This window comes from Phyllobates terribilis, unplaced genomic scaffold, assembly GCF_046119375.1.
Source record: "Phyllobates terribilis strain yellow unplaced genomic scaffold, ASM4611937v1 Scaffold_285__1_contigs__length_2463970, whole genome shotgun sequence".
Taxonomy (NCBI): Eukaryota; Metazoa; Chordata; class Amphibia; order Anura; family Dendrobatidae; genus Phyllobates; species Phyllobates terribilis.
In genome coordinates, this window is record NW_027363045.1 from 2,062,393 (window position 1) to 2,080,587 (window position 18,195).

At 46.2% G+C, this 18,195-nt stretch overlaps 1 protein-coding gene across 1 annotated transcript in view; it reads right to left on the reverse strand.

Annotated features, from left to right (window-relative positions):
- The window catches only part of LOC141220375 (uncharacterized), a 104,045-nt gene that overhangs the window by 75,539 nt on the left and 10,311 nt on the right, over positions 1–18,195 (reverse strand). Inside the window, exons 2-7 of the mRNA XM_073666308.1 lie at positions 7,128–7,413; positions 5,224–5,372; positions 4,915–5,094; positions 4,708–4,831; positions 4,527–4,624; positions 4,243–4,333 (exon numbers count right to left, since the gene is read on the reverse strand). Coding sequence (XP_073522409.1) covers positions 4,243–4,333; positions 4,527–4,624; positions 4,708–4,831; positions 4,915–5,094; positions 5,224–5,372; positions 7,128–7,413 — 928 coding nt within the window. The remainder of the gene's footprint in view (positions 1–4,242; positions 4,334–4,526; positions 4,625–4,707; positions 4,832–4,914; positions 5,095–5,223; positions 5,373–7,127; positions 7,414–18,195) is intronic.

Sequence of the window (18,195 nt, forward strand, 5' to 3'; positions counted from 1 at the left end):
ATGGGGATATCATTTACATATAACCTCGGTCCTATATTAGAGGGACTGGACAGAGGTGTCCCTAATTTGCCCTACACTGCATCTAGACAGACTTATTAGTGGGTACCATCTTTATACTCTAATAGATGGTTACCTTATATGCATCTATAGATGCATTAGATATTTTGTATTTTAAAGATTTAATTAATAAAGGTTATGAATTTTAAAATTTTCTATATATCCACACTTCTCCTACTTCCCCTTCCCCCTATCTAACATAAAGCTCAGAGCATATTGCTGGAAGCTGCCAGATACAGCCTTGTTCTCCTCTGGTTCAGTCCTTTGTGCTCAGCTCTCGGCTTGTGTATTTGTTTCCTGTTGTGATCCCGGCCCGTTTACTGACTACTCGTGTCTTCGGATTTTGTATTTTCTCTGCCCTCCTGGTTCTGACTCGGCTACCCGACTATTCTTCTTGCCAAGTCACACCGCAGAATAGCAGGTAACACCGTGGCCCAAGCTTAGTGGTCTCTGTGTAAGTCCTTGTTCATCACCCTTTAATGTTTAAAGGGTGATAAACAAGAAAATTCCTGAGATCTGGAAAACTGGGTGGATAGTGCCAAGCCTGTTCGTAGGAGCCATGTTTTGAGCTGCCAGATGACCACGAAAAGTGCCCCAATACATTGTGTCTGTAAATTATTCCAGCAAGATCTGCATTCAAATAGCTAAATCCTTCCTTTCTTAACCTGCCATGTGCCCAGACAGAAGTGTACAATTGTATATAGGGTATTGTCGAATTCAAGAGAAGTTTTAAAATAATTTGTGAAAGTCCATTTTCTTCCTATTATCCTTTGTGAAGAATTCCAAAGTTATCACCACATAAAGTGACACACGTCAGATGTGAAAATTGAGGCCTAATTAGGAACACAAAACTGGCTGCAGGAAGGGGTTAAATCAGAGTATTTTGGGCATTAACTACTGTAGTCAAAAATTGTGGCATTTGGTTTTTATATCTTAAGAAAGGCGCCGATCCGGCGCAGAAACAAGTTGGTATTAATAAAAACAGTCTTGGAATCCCAAGCCTCTTCATTCCTGCAGTGCAGCCTGCCTAAACGTGCCAGCTTCCATTTTTTGCCTAGTCAAAAATTGTGAGCGTAGACAATAACACATCTACTAAAATGATCAAACTGAACAGTCTTCATCAATAAAAGATGAGTAACTAGTGGTGAAACCTCTCTGGGGTAATTAGAGTATGGGGCTCGGTGGCTCTTGGCAATCTAAACTATCGAAAGGGATAATATTTTCTATCAGATGAGTTTCATGAAGAAATATTAGACATTCAAGGAGAACTTTTTATAATAGTGAAGAGCTGAGGTGTCTTAAATTTAGATCTAAGGCATTTGTAAGAGGCAATGGAGACCTTTTTTAAAGACTACCAGGGAGTTACAGTCTCACATAAGTGAGGCCGGCCGATCCCATCACAATCAAACTATTACACAGAATGAACCTGTAAAAAATAGACATAAACTAAAAAAAAAAATTTACATCCCCAACAACAACGTATGTATGAAGGGAGAACTCCAACACTAAACCGAAGGTGCACTCATTTACGGTGGACCATTGGAGCTACTATGAGTCCTGACCAGAAGAGTAGAGAAAGAATTAGTGCTCTCCATTTTAGGAGAGATTGTGCAGTAATCTGAATTCATTAGGACCGACAACATAATAGAACTTATGAAGAGGAGTGAATCCATGAAACCAGGACTCGAGCCATGCCAACACATCTTCTGCAGGCGCGAATAAATGTACACTGCTCAACAAAAATAAAGGGAACACTTAAACAACAGAATATAACTCCAAGTGAATCAAACTTCTGTGAAATCAAACTGTCCACTTAGGAGGCAACACTGATTGACAATCAATTTCACATGCTGTTGTGCAAATGGAATAGACAATAGATGGAAATTATTGGCAATTATCAAGACACCCTCAATAAAGGAGTGGTTCACACTCGTGGTAGCATGAGATGAACTCAACAACCTACAGAAGTTGCTTAGGTAGTTCAGTTCATCCAGGATGGCACATCAATGCGAGCTGTGGCAAGAAGGTTTGCTGTGTCTGTGAGTGCAGTGTCCAGAGTCTGGAGGCACTACCAGGAGACAGGTCAGTACACCAGGAGAAGTGGAGGGGGCCATAGGAGGGCAACAACCCAGCAGCAGGACCGCTACCTCTGCCTTTGTGTAAGTAGGAACAGGAGGAGCACTGCTAGAGCCATGCAAAATGACCTCCAGCAGGCCACAAATGGTCATGTGTTTGCACAAACGGTTAGAAACCGACTCCACGAGGGTGGTATGAGGGCCCGACGTCCACAGATGGGGAATGTGCTCACAGCTCAACACCGTGCAGGACACTTGGCATTTGCCACAGAACACCAGGATTGGCAAAGTCGCCACTGGCGCCCTGTGCTCTTCACAGATGAAAGCAGGTTCACACTGAGCACATGTGACAGACGTGACAGAGTCTGGAGACGCCGTGGAGAGCGATCTGATGCCTGCAACATCCTTCAGCATGACCGGTTTGGCAGTAGGTCAGTAATGGTGTGGGGTGGTATTTCTTTGGAGTGTGCTCGCCACAGGTAGCCTGACTGCCATTAGGTACCGAGATGAGATCCTCAGACACCTTGTGAGACCATATGCTGGTGCGGTTGGCCCTGGGTTCCTCCTAATGCAGGACAATGCCAGACCTCATGTGGCTGGAGTGTTTCAGTAATTCCTGCAAGATGAAGGCATTGAAGCTATGGACTGGCCGCCCATTCCCCAGACCTGAATCTGATTGAACACATCTGGGACATCATGTCTAGCTCCATCCATCAACGTCACATTGCACCACAGACTGTCCAGGAGTTGGCGGATGCTTTGGTCCAGGTCTGGGAGGAGATCCCATAGGAGACCATCAGCAACCTCATCAGGAGCATGCGCAGGCATTGTAGGGAGGTCATACAGGCACGTGGAGGCCACACACAATACTCAGCCTCATCAGGAGCATGCCCAGGCATTTTAGGGAGGTCATACAGGCACGTGGAGGCCACACACAATACTCAACCTCATCAGGAGCATGCCCAGGCATTGTAGGGAGGTCATACAGGCACGTGGAGGCCCCACACAATACTCAGCCTCATCAGGAGCATGCCCAGGCGTTGTAGGGAGGTCATACAGGCACGTGGAGGCCAAACACAATACTCAGCCTCATCAGGAGCATGCCCAGGCGTTGTAGGGAGGTCATACAGGCACGTGGAGGCCACACACAATACTGAGCCTCATTTTGACTTATTTTAAGGACATTACATCAAAGTTGGATCAGCCTGTAGTGTGTTTTTCCACTTTAATTTTGGGGGTGACTCCAAATCCAGGCCTCCATTGGTTAATAAATTTGATTTCCATTGATGATTTTTGTGTGATTTTGTTGTCAGCACACTCAACTTTGTACAGAACAAAGTATTCAATGAGAAGATTTCATTCATTCAGATCTATGATGTGTTATTTGAGTGTTCCCTTTATTTCTTTGAGCAGTGTATATTACAACCGTCAGCCACGCTCAACTAGAGATATATCATGGCACAGATGTAATGTAAATTGCATAATTTATCAAATTTCTGTTTGAAGTTAGTTGATTTTAAAAGAAATTGAAAATTTAAGATAAAGGGAAACTCTGTTGTTATTGTACAGAAATTCACACTTGGCCTCACTGCACATTTAATGTTGCCAATCACAAAAAGTGAAATTTGGCCAGAAAGACTGGACCTGGTCTTGTAGGGACCATATGAGCACATTCAGCAGCACAGAAGGGAGAGAAGGTAGATTCATCCTATAAGATATCAGGGTTCTAGGAAACCAACATCATCATTACCCTCCGCTTTCTCTTACAGGTCCATCATAATATTTTTCTTCAAGTGATTTTCTCACTTGTCAGCACATTCTACGTACGCTGTCATTTGGTTTTGCAGTGTACAGATCTGTGCAGGTAACGGTCCGCGTCTCCTAATCCCAGGGGGTAGGTGGATCCTCCAGGTTGTAAGTTCTAGAGAAAATGGCTTTTAATGCCCAAAGTCATTTGAACAGTTTTTGGTGGAGGAGAATGTTGTGGTCTAGAGGCAAAATGGTGATCACATGATTCTAATACAGCCGGACTTCAGGAACCGATAAAGCAGACACAGACAGTGACTGAGAAGACTATGTGACTTCTCTGCATTTAGTGGTTGCTACTTACTTTGGTGGTTATCTGTAGGAATCTCCTCTTTACACCACTCATCACCCCTCACATATGTCTCTGTAGTATTAATATGGGTCAGATCTTCACCCTGAAAAAATATTGTAAAAGACACAGACAAAGAAGTCACATTTATGATCAGCTCTAATCCTGCCATCTCCACCGTTCTCATTACACAAGTATAAAACATATAATACTGGTGGATAAAACAAGACTGAACACAAGACCTTCACAGCCGTCTACACATCATAGGGGAGATCTCATGACACCTTCTCTCCATCTACCTGATGATCCTGAGGAACATTGGGATCTTCTTGTTTACAGTCTTGTGGAAGAAGAGGACGGGAACATCTCTCTGGTGTTGTCTTCTTACTGGATAGATCTGGAGGAAACACATACAGGGACTGAATTCATTCTTTACATACAGATAATTATAGTCCGTGTGTATTCAGTCCTGTCTATTACCTGGTGATGTGAGGGGCTGGGGAACCTCCATCATGACGTCCTTGTACAGATCTTTGTGTCCTTCTAAATATTCCCACTCCTCCATGGAGAAATAGACAGCGACATCCTGAAACCTTATAGGAACCTGACACAGACAATGAAACTGTCACACCCCCAATACCTTCATAGAGTTAATGTATCATGTCCCAGAATTCCCAGCAGTGTCACCTCTCCAGTCAGCAGCTCAATCATCTTGTAGGTGAGTTCTAGGATCTTCTGGTCATTGATGTCCTCATGTATCAGGGGGTGAGGTGGAGGCCCCGTGATTGGGCTCAGGGGTCTTCTCCATCCCTCAGACACAGGGTCCTGACAGCGCCCACTAGAGCGCTTCTTCACTACTGTGTAATCCTGGTTATGGAGAGACACATTAATAAATCTCACTCCAGACATTTCCAGAGTCCTCACCTCTCCAGTTCTGTCCATCTGTTATTCCCATAGATAAGAATGATGTAATGTGACGTCATCAGAATCTCTCACCTCTCCGGTAAGCCGGAAGAGGATCTCTAGGGTGAGGTGTAATATCCTCTCCGCCATCTTGTCTCTGTCATTATCCATCTTTGATGGGTAAATCAGGAAAATTCTCTTATATAGAAGATCTTCACTGAGGGATCTGATATTGTAGAGATCTGAATGAGAATATGAGCTGATGGAACATCATAAAAATCCTGTGTAATAATACAATTACTGGAGACAATAAGGGAAACATATGAGGGGATTTATTATTTTACAGTGTTTAGTTTTCTTCTTTACATCTAGTAATAAAACCTATATATTTTAGGCCACAGCCAACAAGCAGTTTCTTCCTTGGAGTCTGCAGCTGAAGACGTTTCTCATAGACTCATCTTCCATAAAGCGAATTCTCTAATCATTTATTGACACTGGAATCGGCATTAGCAATACCGCAGGAGATATTCATTACACGTAACATGAGAAATAACTACTTCATGATGAGGACGACATCTTCATCTTCTACTATGGCTCGGGAACATATTTGGTCAGAGTCAGTCACTGACTACATCATCCCCGGCGTCTATATAAATGTTTCCCGTCTTCCTCAGACTTTAATCTTCTATCACATGACATCTCAGGTCTGATTCAAACACAGAAGTTTGAGGCATTTATAAAAGCTAATTTGTTTGCACAAATACCGAGGACAGAAATTATTTGATAGTAAAGTCTCCTTGTACAGTGTTTTATGGGGTTTATTTCTGGCTTTCAGTTTTCCTATATTACAAGAAAAGACACCAGAAAAAAGGCAGATATTAAAATGTTTCAACAGAAAATTGGCACCAACAATTCTTGTAAAAAAAAAAAAAAAACATGAAACATTTTTAAATTAAATTAACTCTTTTGGGCACCAGAACATAGATGCACACTGCAGGGATGGCACAGACGCGGCTGCAACAAAAACCCTGGCAGTTTAACCACTTACTGCTGTCAAAAGCAAACATGGCATCTCAGAAGGTTGACAGAGTTCGGCTTAATGTCCTTTCTCCTTAAGTACTCGATAGTATGGGGCTGCCTAGTTACTACAATATTTAAATGCCTAATAATGGTGTCTGGGCCTGTAATGTACGAAAGTCTATTAGGTCGGGCACTGATTTCGGGGGATTTAGTTGACTATATAATGTATTTGGGGGCCTGAATTTCACAAGCTAATCCATTTGTTCTTCCTGTAGATAATCCTCCACTAGAGGAGTCTGGTGGCGACTCTCTCATATAGACCACAGGAAAGCTGGAATATTTGTGTGTATGGGGGAGTTGGGAGAGATAGCCATCTGCCAAATGACCGTTCGGCCAATATCTATCGTGTATGGGGCCGTTAGTATTACACTGACAGTCAGGGATAATACAGTAGTACAGTGCATCACCTGAGCAATCAGAGGCTTGTATGTTGTATGATCGCACTAATAAGAGTTGGTTAACAAAGGTTTAACGTGAATAAAAATATCAGTTTTGGCAACAAGAAACATCCGTCACTATTGGCAAAACAGACTCACTACACAATGTTAAGTCACGTCCACAACAACTTTATTATACTCTATTATCCTATACACAGTGGTGTAGATCGAAATCACAAGTCCTACAACAACATCTTTAATTAGGCCCCACCATCCTTAAAAGGAGTGATATACTATATATATATATATATATATATATATACATACACACACACACATACACACACACAGTACCGACCAAAAGTTTGGACACACCTTCTCATTTAAAGATTTTTCTGTCTTTTCATGACTATGAAAATTGTACATTCACACTGAATGCATCAAAACTATGAATTAGCACATGTGGAATTATATACTTAACAAAAAAGTGTGAAACAACTGAAAATATGTCTTATATTCTAGGTTCTTCAAAGTAGCCACCTTTTGCTTTGATGACTGCTTTGCACACTCTTGGCATTCTCTTGATGAGTTTCAAGAGGTAGTCACCGGAAATGGTCTTCCAACAATCTTGAAGGAGTTCCCAGAGATACTTAGCACTTGTTGGCCCTTTTGTCTTCACTCTGCGGTCCAGCTCACGCCAAACCATCTCGATTGGGTTCAGGTCTGGTGACTGTGGAGGCCAGGTCATATGGCGTAGCACCCCATAACTCTCCTTCTTGGTCAAATAGCCCTTACACAGCCTGGAGGTGAGTTTGGGGTCATTGTCCTGTTGAAAAATAAATGATGGTCCAACTAAACGCAAACCGGATGGAAAAGCATGCCGCTGCAAGATGCTGTGGTAGCCATGCTGGTTCAGTATGCCTTCAATTTTGAATAAATCCCCAACAGTGTCACCAGCTAAGCACCCCCACACCATCACACCTCCTCCTCCATGCTTCACGGTGGAAACCAGGCATGTAGAGTCCATCCGTTCACCTTTTCTGCATCGCACAATGAAACGGTGGTTGGAACCAAAGATCTCAAATTTGGACTCATCAGACCAAAGCACAGATTTCCACTGGTCTAATGTCCATTCATTTAAGAGATGCTGTTGCTAATTATGGCAACATGGCGGATATTGGGTGTAAGGTTATTTTACTGGCTACATTTACAGTAAGTCCCAGACATATGCTCGGGACGTCATGACATATGTTCAGATATATGGCCGTCCAGATTTGTTTATTACAGTTATGTGTAATCCAACTTGGCCAGAGATAAGGGAAGAGCTTCTGAGTGGTCAGGGTCCCTCTGATCGACATGATTTAACAGTAAGGGTGTTTAAATAAAAACTGATCAAGGTCATGAAAGTAATTACAAAGTGTCATATTTTTGGTGAAATTCGATGTTGGATGTATTCAACTGAGTGACAAAAAAAAGAGGTCTTCCGAATGCACACATACCGATATGGTTAAAGGACAAGATACACCCTGATCAAATTGATGGTGTTATTTCGGATGAACCTCCAAACACAGAAGAGGACCCGGTAATTTTGAAATGATTTAGAAAAATATGATCCACAAGCTATGTGGGCCACTTAATCCAAGATCGCCATGCACGAAGGAAGGAAAATGCACTGAAAAGTATCCTCACAACTTGTTTGAAGAAACACAGACAGTAGATGATGGTTACCCTCCTTACAGAAGAAGGAAACCTGGACAGGGAGAATATACGGCAACAATCAGATGTAAAAGGGTTAATCAGTACACAGATATTGAAATAGATCTGATGGGTTGTACCTTACACTTCACTACTTTGAAAAATATTTGAAGAGCGCATGAATGTAGAATATTGCAATTCTGTGACATCAAATACATTACCGAGGGCAGGGATATGGCAGTTTTTCAACTACACAATCAAAAATGTGCATCTGATGAGATTATACTCTGTCAGATGGGGAGGTGTACAAGTAGTAACAAATCCGTGTGGCGATTACTAAATTTTCCCATCCATAAAAGACATCCGACTGTAGTTCATCTCAGCGTCCATCTTGAAAACAAATTTATTTCACTGCCAAAAATGCAGAGGAAAGAGCGGCTCAACCACCTAATACAACATTAACAGCTTTCTTTCTCCTGTGTCAAGCAGATCCATTGGCCAGGACTTCACAGGCTGAATGCCTGTTAAAATGTTATCTATGGAGACATATTCAGAAGCTACTCCGACTACTAATATACGGGTTCACTTGAAGGGAAATACTACTGCGGACAAATTTACACACCACCTACTATGCCTCGGAAACGACAGGTTCCCTACAGATTCCACTACCGGCTTAATTTCCTTCCTGGAAAACTTTTGCAAAATGGCGTCCTCATTACTGGAGATTATTAACCAAGTTTTCCCTGATATGTGTCACAATTTTAACAACTATCAGTGGCTTTGTGAACACGTAATCCTAGGCCATAAAACCTATAGTGTCAGCTCCATAAATCTACAAATACAGAAGAGACGGCCCGGTCCAGAGACCACATACATGTCCATTGATTCAGTCATGGATGGTGAACAAGCCGTAATGTACCCATTGGAGTTCCTGAATTGTGTGGAGCCTCCTGGATGTCACTTCATAGGCTCACTATAAAAATAGGCGCTCCGATAATGTTGCTTAGGAATCTTGACCCACCAAAATAGTGTAAGGCTGTGTGCCCACTATGCGTTTTTTAAGCGTTTCCGCAGCGGCAATTACGCTGCAGAAACGCTTAAAAAAACACTTGGTAGAAGGTCTGCTATGTTCCCCAATGATAATCCGCATGTGCTGTGCACATGATGTGGAAATTTCCGCTGCGGATTATCATTGCGGAAAAATCCACAGCACTACCAATTATTTTACGTAATCGCAGCGTTTTTGCCGCCATTGACTTGCATTGAATCGCTTATTATCCGCATGACTACATGTTCACATGCGGATATTCAATGTGAGGATGGTACCCGGGTTTGGAGAAGAGGAGACTCTCCTCCAGACCTGGGTACCATAGTACCTGTTAAAAAAAAGAATTAAAATTAAAAAAATACATTATACTTGCCTTCTGATGGCCCCCGGTCTTTTCTCTGCTGCGTCCGGTCTCTTGTACGGCTCGCGATGGTCTAAAAGGACCTGCCATGACGTAATTTAGTCATGTGATGGGTCACGTGACCGCTGACGTCGGCGGTCGCGTAACCTGTCACATGACTAAATGACGTCATGGAAGGTCCTTTCTCACCACCGTGAGCCGTACAAGAGACTGCACGCGAGACCGGACGCAGCGGAGAAAAGACTGGGGGCCATCAGAAGGTAAGTATAATGTTTTGCGTTTTTTTTACCATTTTTAATCTTTTTTTCAACTATTAACTTGGTCACACGATATAAATCCATGCCTGTTGCATGGATTTATATAGTGTGACCAAGTTGACAAGCACTTTCCAAGTGATGCTAAAATCACTTGGAAAGAACTTGACAACCCACATGCGGAAATGCATGTGAAAAACGCTTCACATCTGCATGTCCCTGGCAGGAAAAACGCATGTACAATCCGCATGTAAAATCCGCATGTACAATCCGCATGCGTTTTTTTTCTGCCAGGGAGATGCAGAAACGCTCAGGAAAAATCCGGAGCATTTCTGCATCGTGGGCACTTAGCCTAACGGCACAAGAGTGTGTGTTCGAGTCTCATGCCAAACGATATTGAAGCCGCTCTTCTTATGGGAAACTCTAAGGGGGAAAATATTTCCATTACGCGTATCCCCTTGCTACCAAGCGACATGCCCTTCCATTATAAGCATCTGTAGTTTCCAATCCGGCTTGGATTTGCTCTGACTATAAACAAAGCACAAGGCCAATCACTTAAAGTAGTCGCCATTAATTTAAAGAGTCCATGTTTTTCACATGGTCAGCTCTATGTTGCTTGTTCTAGGCGGGGGGGGGGGGGGAGGTGGGATAACCCAATTTTTTTTATCATATATGCACCTGAAGGTAAACCGAAAAACGCTTTACCAGAAAGCGATACAATAAATGGCTGTGTATTCGTAAATCAGTCTAAGGCCCCGGCCCCACTATCAGTATTCGGTCAGTATTGTTTCTCAGGAGTGGGAGCCAAAACGAGGAGTGAGTGATAAATGCAGAATTGTTGACTTGTTTCTATTAGACCGTTTCTCTGATTGTTTCACACCTGGTTTTGGCTCCCACTCCTGATAAAAAATACTGACCGAATTACCGTGGCCTTACTGGTCTGTCCGTTACCCAGTGATCGGTTACACTGGGGGGAGTGGGTGAAGGGTTGCACTATGCTGCCCCCTCTTAATATTTTCCATGATGTCCCCATGAAACGTTGCCTGTGCCGACAGCTGATGGATCTCGCGGCACAGATCTGACAGGATCATCTGGATTGTTCCATAGGACTTACAGGAGGAACCGGTCCAGAAAGCAGAAGATCCAGCAAAGTATCGGCCATATAATGCTGCAAATCCCCCGAATATCATCACTACTATCTACATTACTGTGCTGGAGCTAGGAGATGAATAATGGCGCTGTGTGAGGACTTCTCTGGGCTTCTGTCCTTTCATCCTTTAGTCGTCTAATGGTTCTAATGTGGACAGGAACCAGCTAAGCCGCATTCTGTCCACAGCTGTTACCTCACTGTTCACACCACACAGAGACCCCAAAAGAGTCTCCGTGCTGAAGGGGTTAATGCCCCCTGCGCCCAGTAATGGGGGGTCTCCACATACCTCCACCAGCAGAGCCGCCACCACATATATGGTAGAGACTAAATCCAAGTTGGGCACCTCACTGCAATAAAGGACCTCTCCTGACGTCATGCCCATGTGACCATGCAATTTGATGATGTCACTGGAAGGGGCGGGGTCTCATTACCCATTGCAAACCAAATACTAGAAGGAGCGTTCTGCTGCTGCTGAGGCTGTGGTGATTACACCGAGGAGCTGAGGGTTTTTGGAGGTGCAGATAAGTGGATGTTCATGTATGGGGGCTGAACAGGGGGATTTTGTAGGTGTGGGGAAGAAGGGGGCAATGTTACTTGTATGACGATGCTGAAGTTGATTTCTTATTCAGCAATTTCTTTTTTTCTGTTTTTTACAAGTTTAATTACAAAAATAAAAAATTACAATTATAAAATACAATGTAGTGATGTGTGCTGATGTGAATACTCTTAAAAGCGGCTAAAAAAGTCATAAAACTGGCACAAAAATGGGCATCAAAGTGGGCACTGAAGGGCGTTATTGAAAGGGTTAAATGACTTTGGGCTACTGATTTGACACTGCAAACACACAGATCAGGGTGCCCCACATCCAACTCAAGTCACTCCGTCCTGGCCCAAATGGGTTCTGGGCATCACAACGGGCATCAAAATGGGCAGACGGTCGATTTTGATAAGCAAAATAAGTAACTGGTGTTTTTCAGGTGTTAAGTTACTTTGGGCCACTGATCTCACACCAGCATTTCATACACAGTGATGGCCCGCATAAAATTTAGGTCACTCCAGACTGGCACAAATGGGTTCTGGGCATCAGAACGGGCATCAACGTGGGCAAATAGCCACTTTTCACAGATTTGCATAAGTAACTGGTGTTTATCATGGGTTAAATGACTTTGGGCCACTGATTTCACACCACCATTACATACATACATATATGCATACATGCATAAAAAACAGGTCACTCCAGACTGGCCCAAATGGGTCCTGAGTAGGCATGAGCGGACATTTCAATGTTCGACTTGGAAAAGTTCGCCGAACAAATTGATATGCGCCGAACATTTCCAAATCCCATAGGAGTCAATGGGGGGACCAAAAAAATGCATACACAACACCTAGAAACGGGACCAAAAGATGCCAAAACACATCAAATTAGGTGTAGACACCAGGGAAGTGTCATCAATTGACCAAGAGTACAAGTACTATAATTATTATTACTGTGACTGCAACATTTATTCAGTTGCGCTTTACATGTCAAAAGGAGTCACCGACTGGTACAACAGGAGAGAGGACCCTGCCTGCGAGGTCGCACTGTCACGGACATGGTTTGTGGAACCACTGTTCCACGGACTCGGAGAGCCTGGAGGGGGGTGACTAAGCGAGCGCCGGACTGTTCACTAGAGCCTCTGATGGTGAGGTTAGACTTGGCTCCCAATAAACACCAGGTGCCACTCCAAGACAGACCAACGGACACGCAGCAGCTGGACCCAGTAGGACAGACTAGATGGTGCAGCAGGCAGAGTCTGTATCAGGAGTGCAGCAGGCAGAGTCTGTATCAGGAGTGCAGCAGGCAGAGTCTGTATCAGGAGTGCAGCAGGCAGAGTCTGTATCAGGAGTGCAGCAAGCAGAGTCTGTATCAGGAGTGCAGCAGGCAGAGTCTGTATCAGGAGTGCAGCAGGCAGAGTCTGTATCAGGAGTGCAGCGGCAGGGTCTGTATCAGGAGTGCAGCAGGCAGAGTCTGTATCAGGAGTGCAGCAGGCAGAGTCTGTATCAGGAGTGCAGCAGGCAGGGTCTGTATCAGGAGTGCAGCAGGCAGGGTCTGTATCAGGAGTGCAGCAGGCAGGGTCTGTATCAGGAGTGCAGCAGGCAGGGTCTGTATCAGGAGTGCAGCAGGCAGGGTCTGTATCAGGAGTGCAGCAGGCAGGGTCTGTATCAGGAGTGCAGCAGGCAGGGTCTGTATCAGGAGTGCAGCAGGCAGGGTCTGTATCAGGAGTGCAGCAGGCAGGGTCTGTATCAGGAGTGCAGCAGGCAGGGTCTGTATCAGGAGTGCAGCAGGCAGAGTCTGTATCAGGAGTGCAGCAGGCAGAGTCTGTATCAGGAGTGCAGCAGGCAGAGTCTGTATCAGGAGTGCAGCAGGCAGAGTCTGTATCAGGAGTGCAGCAGGCAGAGTCTATATCAGGAGTGCAGCAGGCAGAATCTGTATCAGGAGTGCAGCAGGCAGGGTCTGTAGCAGGAGTGCAGCAGGCAGGGTCTGTATCAGGAGTGCAGCAGGCAGAGTCTATATCAGGAGTGCAGCAGGCAGAATCTGTATCAGGAGTGCAGCAGACAGTCTGTATCAGGAGTGCAGCAGGCAGAGTCTGTATCAGGAGTGCAGCAGGCAGAGTCTGTATCAGGAGTGCAGCAGGCAGAGTCTGTATCAGGAGTGCAGCAGGCAGAGTCTGTATCAGGAGTGCAGCAGGCAGAGTCTGTATCAGGAGTGCAGCAGGCAGAGTCTGTATCAGGAGTGCAGCAGGCAGAGTCTGTATCAGGAGTGCAGCAGGCAGAGTCTGTATCAGGAGTGCAGCAGGCAGAGTCTGTATCAGGAGTGCAGCAGGCAGAGTCTGTATCAGGAGTGCAGCAGGCAGAGTCTGTATCAGGAGTGCAGCAGGCAGAGTCTATATCAGGAGTGCAGCAGGCAGAATCTGTATCAGGAGTGCAGCAGGCAGGGTCTGTATCAGGAGTGCAGCAGGCAGGGTCTGTATCAGGAGTGCAGCAGGCAGAGTCTGTATCAGGAGTGCAGCAGGCAGAATCTGTATCAGGAGTGCAGCAGACAGTCTGTATCAGGAGTGCAGCAGGCAGAGTCTGTACCAGAGTGCAACAGGCAGAGTATGTATCAGGAGTGCAGCAGGCAGAGTCTATATCAGGAGTGCAGCAGGCAGAATCTGTATCAGGAGTGCAGCAGACAGTCTGTATCAGGAGTGCAGCAGGCAGAGTCTGTATCAGGAGTGCAGCAGGCAGGGTCTGTATCAGGAGTGCAGCAGGCAGAGTCTGTATCAGGAGTGCAGCAGGCAGGGTCTGTATCAGGAGTGCAGCAGGCAGGGTCTGTATCAGGAGTGCAGCAGGCAGAGTCTATATCAGGAGTGCAGCAGGCAGAATCTATATCAGGAGTGCAGCAGACAGTCTGTATCAGGAGTGCAGCAGGCAGAGTCTGTACCAGAGTGCAACAGGCAGAGTATGTATCAGGAGTGCAGCAGGCAGAGTCTATATCAGGAGTGCAGCAGGCAGAATCTGTATCAGAAGTGCAGCAGACAGTCTGTATCAGGAGTGCAGCAGGCAGAGTCTGTATCAGGAGTGCAGCAGACAGTCTGTATCAGGAGTGCAGCAGGCAGAGTCTGTATCAGGAGTGCAGCAGGCAGAGTCTGTATCAGGAGTGCAGCAGGCAGAGTCTGTATCAGGAGTGCAGCAGGCAGAGTCTGTATCAGGAGTGCAGCAGGCAGAGTCTGTATCAGGAGTGCAGCAGGCAGAGTCTGTATCAGGAGTGCAGCAGGCAGAGTCTGTATCAGGAGTGCAGCAGGCAGAGTCTGTATCAGGAGTGCAGCAGGCAGAGTCTGTATCAGGAGTTCAGCAGGCAGAGGCTGTATCAGGAGTGCAGCAAGGACTGGTATGCAACCTTACACAACTTAGACTGCAGAACAGGAAGGTTCCATTACAGCCAACCCAATAGATGGAGACCCAATCAGGATTCCCCACATTTAAAAAAATTAGTGGCAGATGCCAACAAAGTGTAATCAATTTCACTACTGTAGAAATTGTGTAAATGAGACCCACATCTCTTCCAGTACAGCCAACCCAGGAGATGGAGACCTAACCAGGAGTGTTAACATTGCCCTAAATGAGGGCCTAACACCACCGAAGTGGCATCAATGTCATCAGACTACAAGTAGTTTAACGCAGACCCAAACCTGTCCCACTACAGCCAACCCAGGAGATGCAGACTCAATCGGAAGTATTTACATTTAAAAAAATAGGGCCTAAGACCACAATTTCCGTGGCCAACAGATTGGAGATGGCAGACTTCAACCTCTTAGTTTTGTCACGTGTAGGATGAAACAATCTTTTATGTGACCACAACAGCAGGATTGAGGGCTGGCTGCAGTGCTGAGAGAGGGCAGAGTACGGTGAAATGGACAAACCGATAGATCATGAGTGAGGTGCAGGCGGATATGTTACGGTGGATTGAGAAACGTGTGGTGTGCTCAGAGAAACAAACACAGCAGGCATGTCCACTTCAAATACAGCTGGTTCTGTCAGACACCTGCGTGACACAACTTGGCACGGTAACAGAGGAGGAGGAAGAAGCAGCAGAGGTGTTTGATGGGGCGACTGATGGTTGTTTATTGAAAATCAATTTAGAGTTTATCATGTTTGTGAACCCATTTGGGGAGAATAATATCTGCACCAAATGCTCAATTTCACTACAGTATAACTATAGAATGCATGGAGACCAAAACCTCTTCCACTATAGTCAATCCAATGGATGGAGACCCATTCAGGATTCCCCACAGTTCCAAAAATTAGCAGCAGACGCCAGCAGAGTGTAATCAATTTCACTACAGTAGAAATAGTTTAAATGAGACCCACATCGCTTCCAGTACAGACAACCCAAGAGATGGAGACCTAACCAGGAGTGTTCACATTGCCCTAAATGAGGGCCTAACAAACACCACCGAAGTGACATCAATTTCACTAGAGTATAAGTATTGCAAAGGAGGCCAAAACCAGTTCCTCTACAGCCAACCCAATAGATGGAGACCCAATCAGGATTCTCCACATCTGAAAAAATTTGTGGCAGACACTAGCAATGTCTAATCAATTTCACTACAGTAGAAATAGTGTAAATAAGACCCACACCTCTTCCAGTACAGCCAACCCAAGAGATGGAGACGTAATCAGGAGTGTTCACATTGCCATAAATGAGGGCCTGACACCACCGAAGTGGCATCAATGTCATTAGACTACAAGTAGTTTAACGCAGACCCATACCTGTCCCACTACAGCAAACCCAATGGATGGAAACTGTAACGGGTCTGGGAGGCGGAACCTCTGAGCAACTTATACAAGGGGGCGGTCCTTGTAAGGAAGCGGGTGGCGACCAGGGAAAACAGGCAGGTAGTCACAGGAGGTGACCGGGACAGTCTCTGGGTAAACGGGCAGGAGGTCACAGCAAGTGACCGGGGCAGTCTCTGGGTGAACGGGCAGGAGGTCACGGCAAGTGACCGGGACAGTCTCTGGGTAAACAGGCAGGAGGTCACGGCAAGTGACCGGGACAGTCTCTGGGTAAAGGGTAGGTACGACCTGTGACGGCTGAGCCTCCAGGTAGGCTAGCAGGCAGATGGCAGAAGTGTGCTCCCAGATGAGCAGGCGAGAGTCTCTGGACTGGCAGGTGGTCACAGCACGTGACGGCGGAGCCTCCAGGTAGGCTAGCAGATGAGCGCTCCCAGGTGAGCGGGCAAGAGTCTCTGGACTGGCAGGTGATCACAGCACGTGACGGCGGAGCCTCCAGGTAGGCTAGCAGACAGGTAGCAGGTGAGCGCTCCCAGGTGAGCGAGCAAGAGTCTCTGGACTGGCAGGTGGTCACAGCTCGTGACGGCAGAGCCTCCAGATAGGCTAACAGGCAGGTAGCAGATGAGCGCTCCCAGGTGAGCGGGCAAGCTGGTCCATAGACAGACTGACTGGTGTCGGAAGGCAGACCGTCGGACCTCAGGCTAGCAAGCAGGTAAGCGGATAACAGGCAGGAATCAGATAGCAAACTGGCAGGAAACTGGCAGGTAACTGGCAGGTAACTGGTAACGGGACCTGAGGGCTGAAGCAGAGTAGTGAACAGTGCAACAACATTGCTCGGGCACCTCGATTTTGGAGGAGGTGCCTTATATATGGTGAAGTCCTCCGGCCATTGGCCGGGGACTCCTTAGGCCGGCGCGCGCGGCCCCTTTAAGAGGGAGGGAGCGCGCGCGCGCCCTAAGCACCGTGGCCAGGAAGGAGCGCGCGCTGCCAGCAGAGCGGGAGGAAGACGCCGGGCACGGAGCGGAGAGGTGAGGGGAACAGCGTCCCTGCCTAGCAGGAGGCAGGGACGCCGACGCTACAGTACCCCCCCTTTAGGCCCCCCCTTTTTTAGGCCAGACAGAAATTTAGCAAGGATGAGAGGGGCATGGTTGTTCTCCCGGGGCTCCCACGTTCTCTCCTCAGGACCAAACCCCTTCCAATCTACTAGAAAAAAGGTCTTTCCTCTTACCCTTTTGGTGGCCAGAATGTTCTCTACCTCAAACTCGTTTTCAGCGGAAACCGGAGCAGGAGGCGTACCTGTAGACTTGGAAAAAGAGTTAAGTACCACGGGTTTGAGGAGAGATACATGGAAGGAGTTAGGGATCCGCAAGTTGGCCGGGAGTTTCAATTTATAGGCCACTGGGTTGATCTGACTGATGACCTCCAGAGGGCCGATGAACCGAGGCCCTAACTTATAGGAAGGAATCTTGAGCCGGACATACTTGGACGAGAGCCAGACTTTATCCCCAGGATGGAATTGAGGAGGATCCAGACGTTTTTTGTCAGCGTGCCTTTTCATACGCTCGGACGACTGAAGGAGTGCGGACCGGGTACTCTCCCACATGGAGGAAAATTTGTTAACAAGAGATTCCGCAGCCGGATTATCCACCGAGGTGGAGACGGGAAATGGGATCCGAGGATGCTGACCGAAGACTACAAAAAACAGGGATTTGGAGGAAGATTCGCTCTCGTGATTGTTGTAAGAGAACTCGGCCCATGGTAGGAGATCCACCCAGTCAGAATGGTGG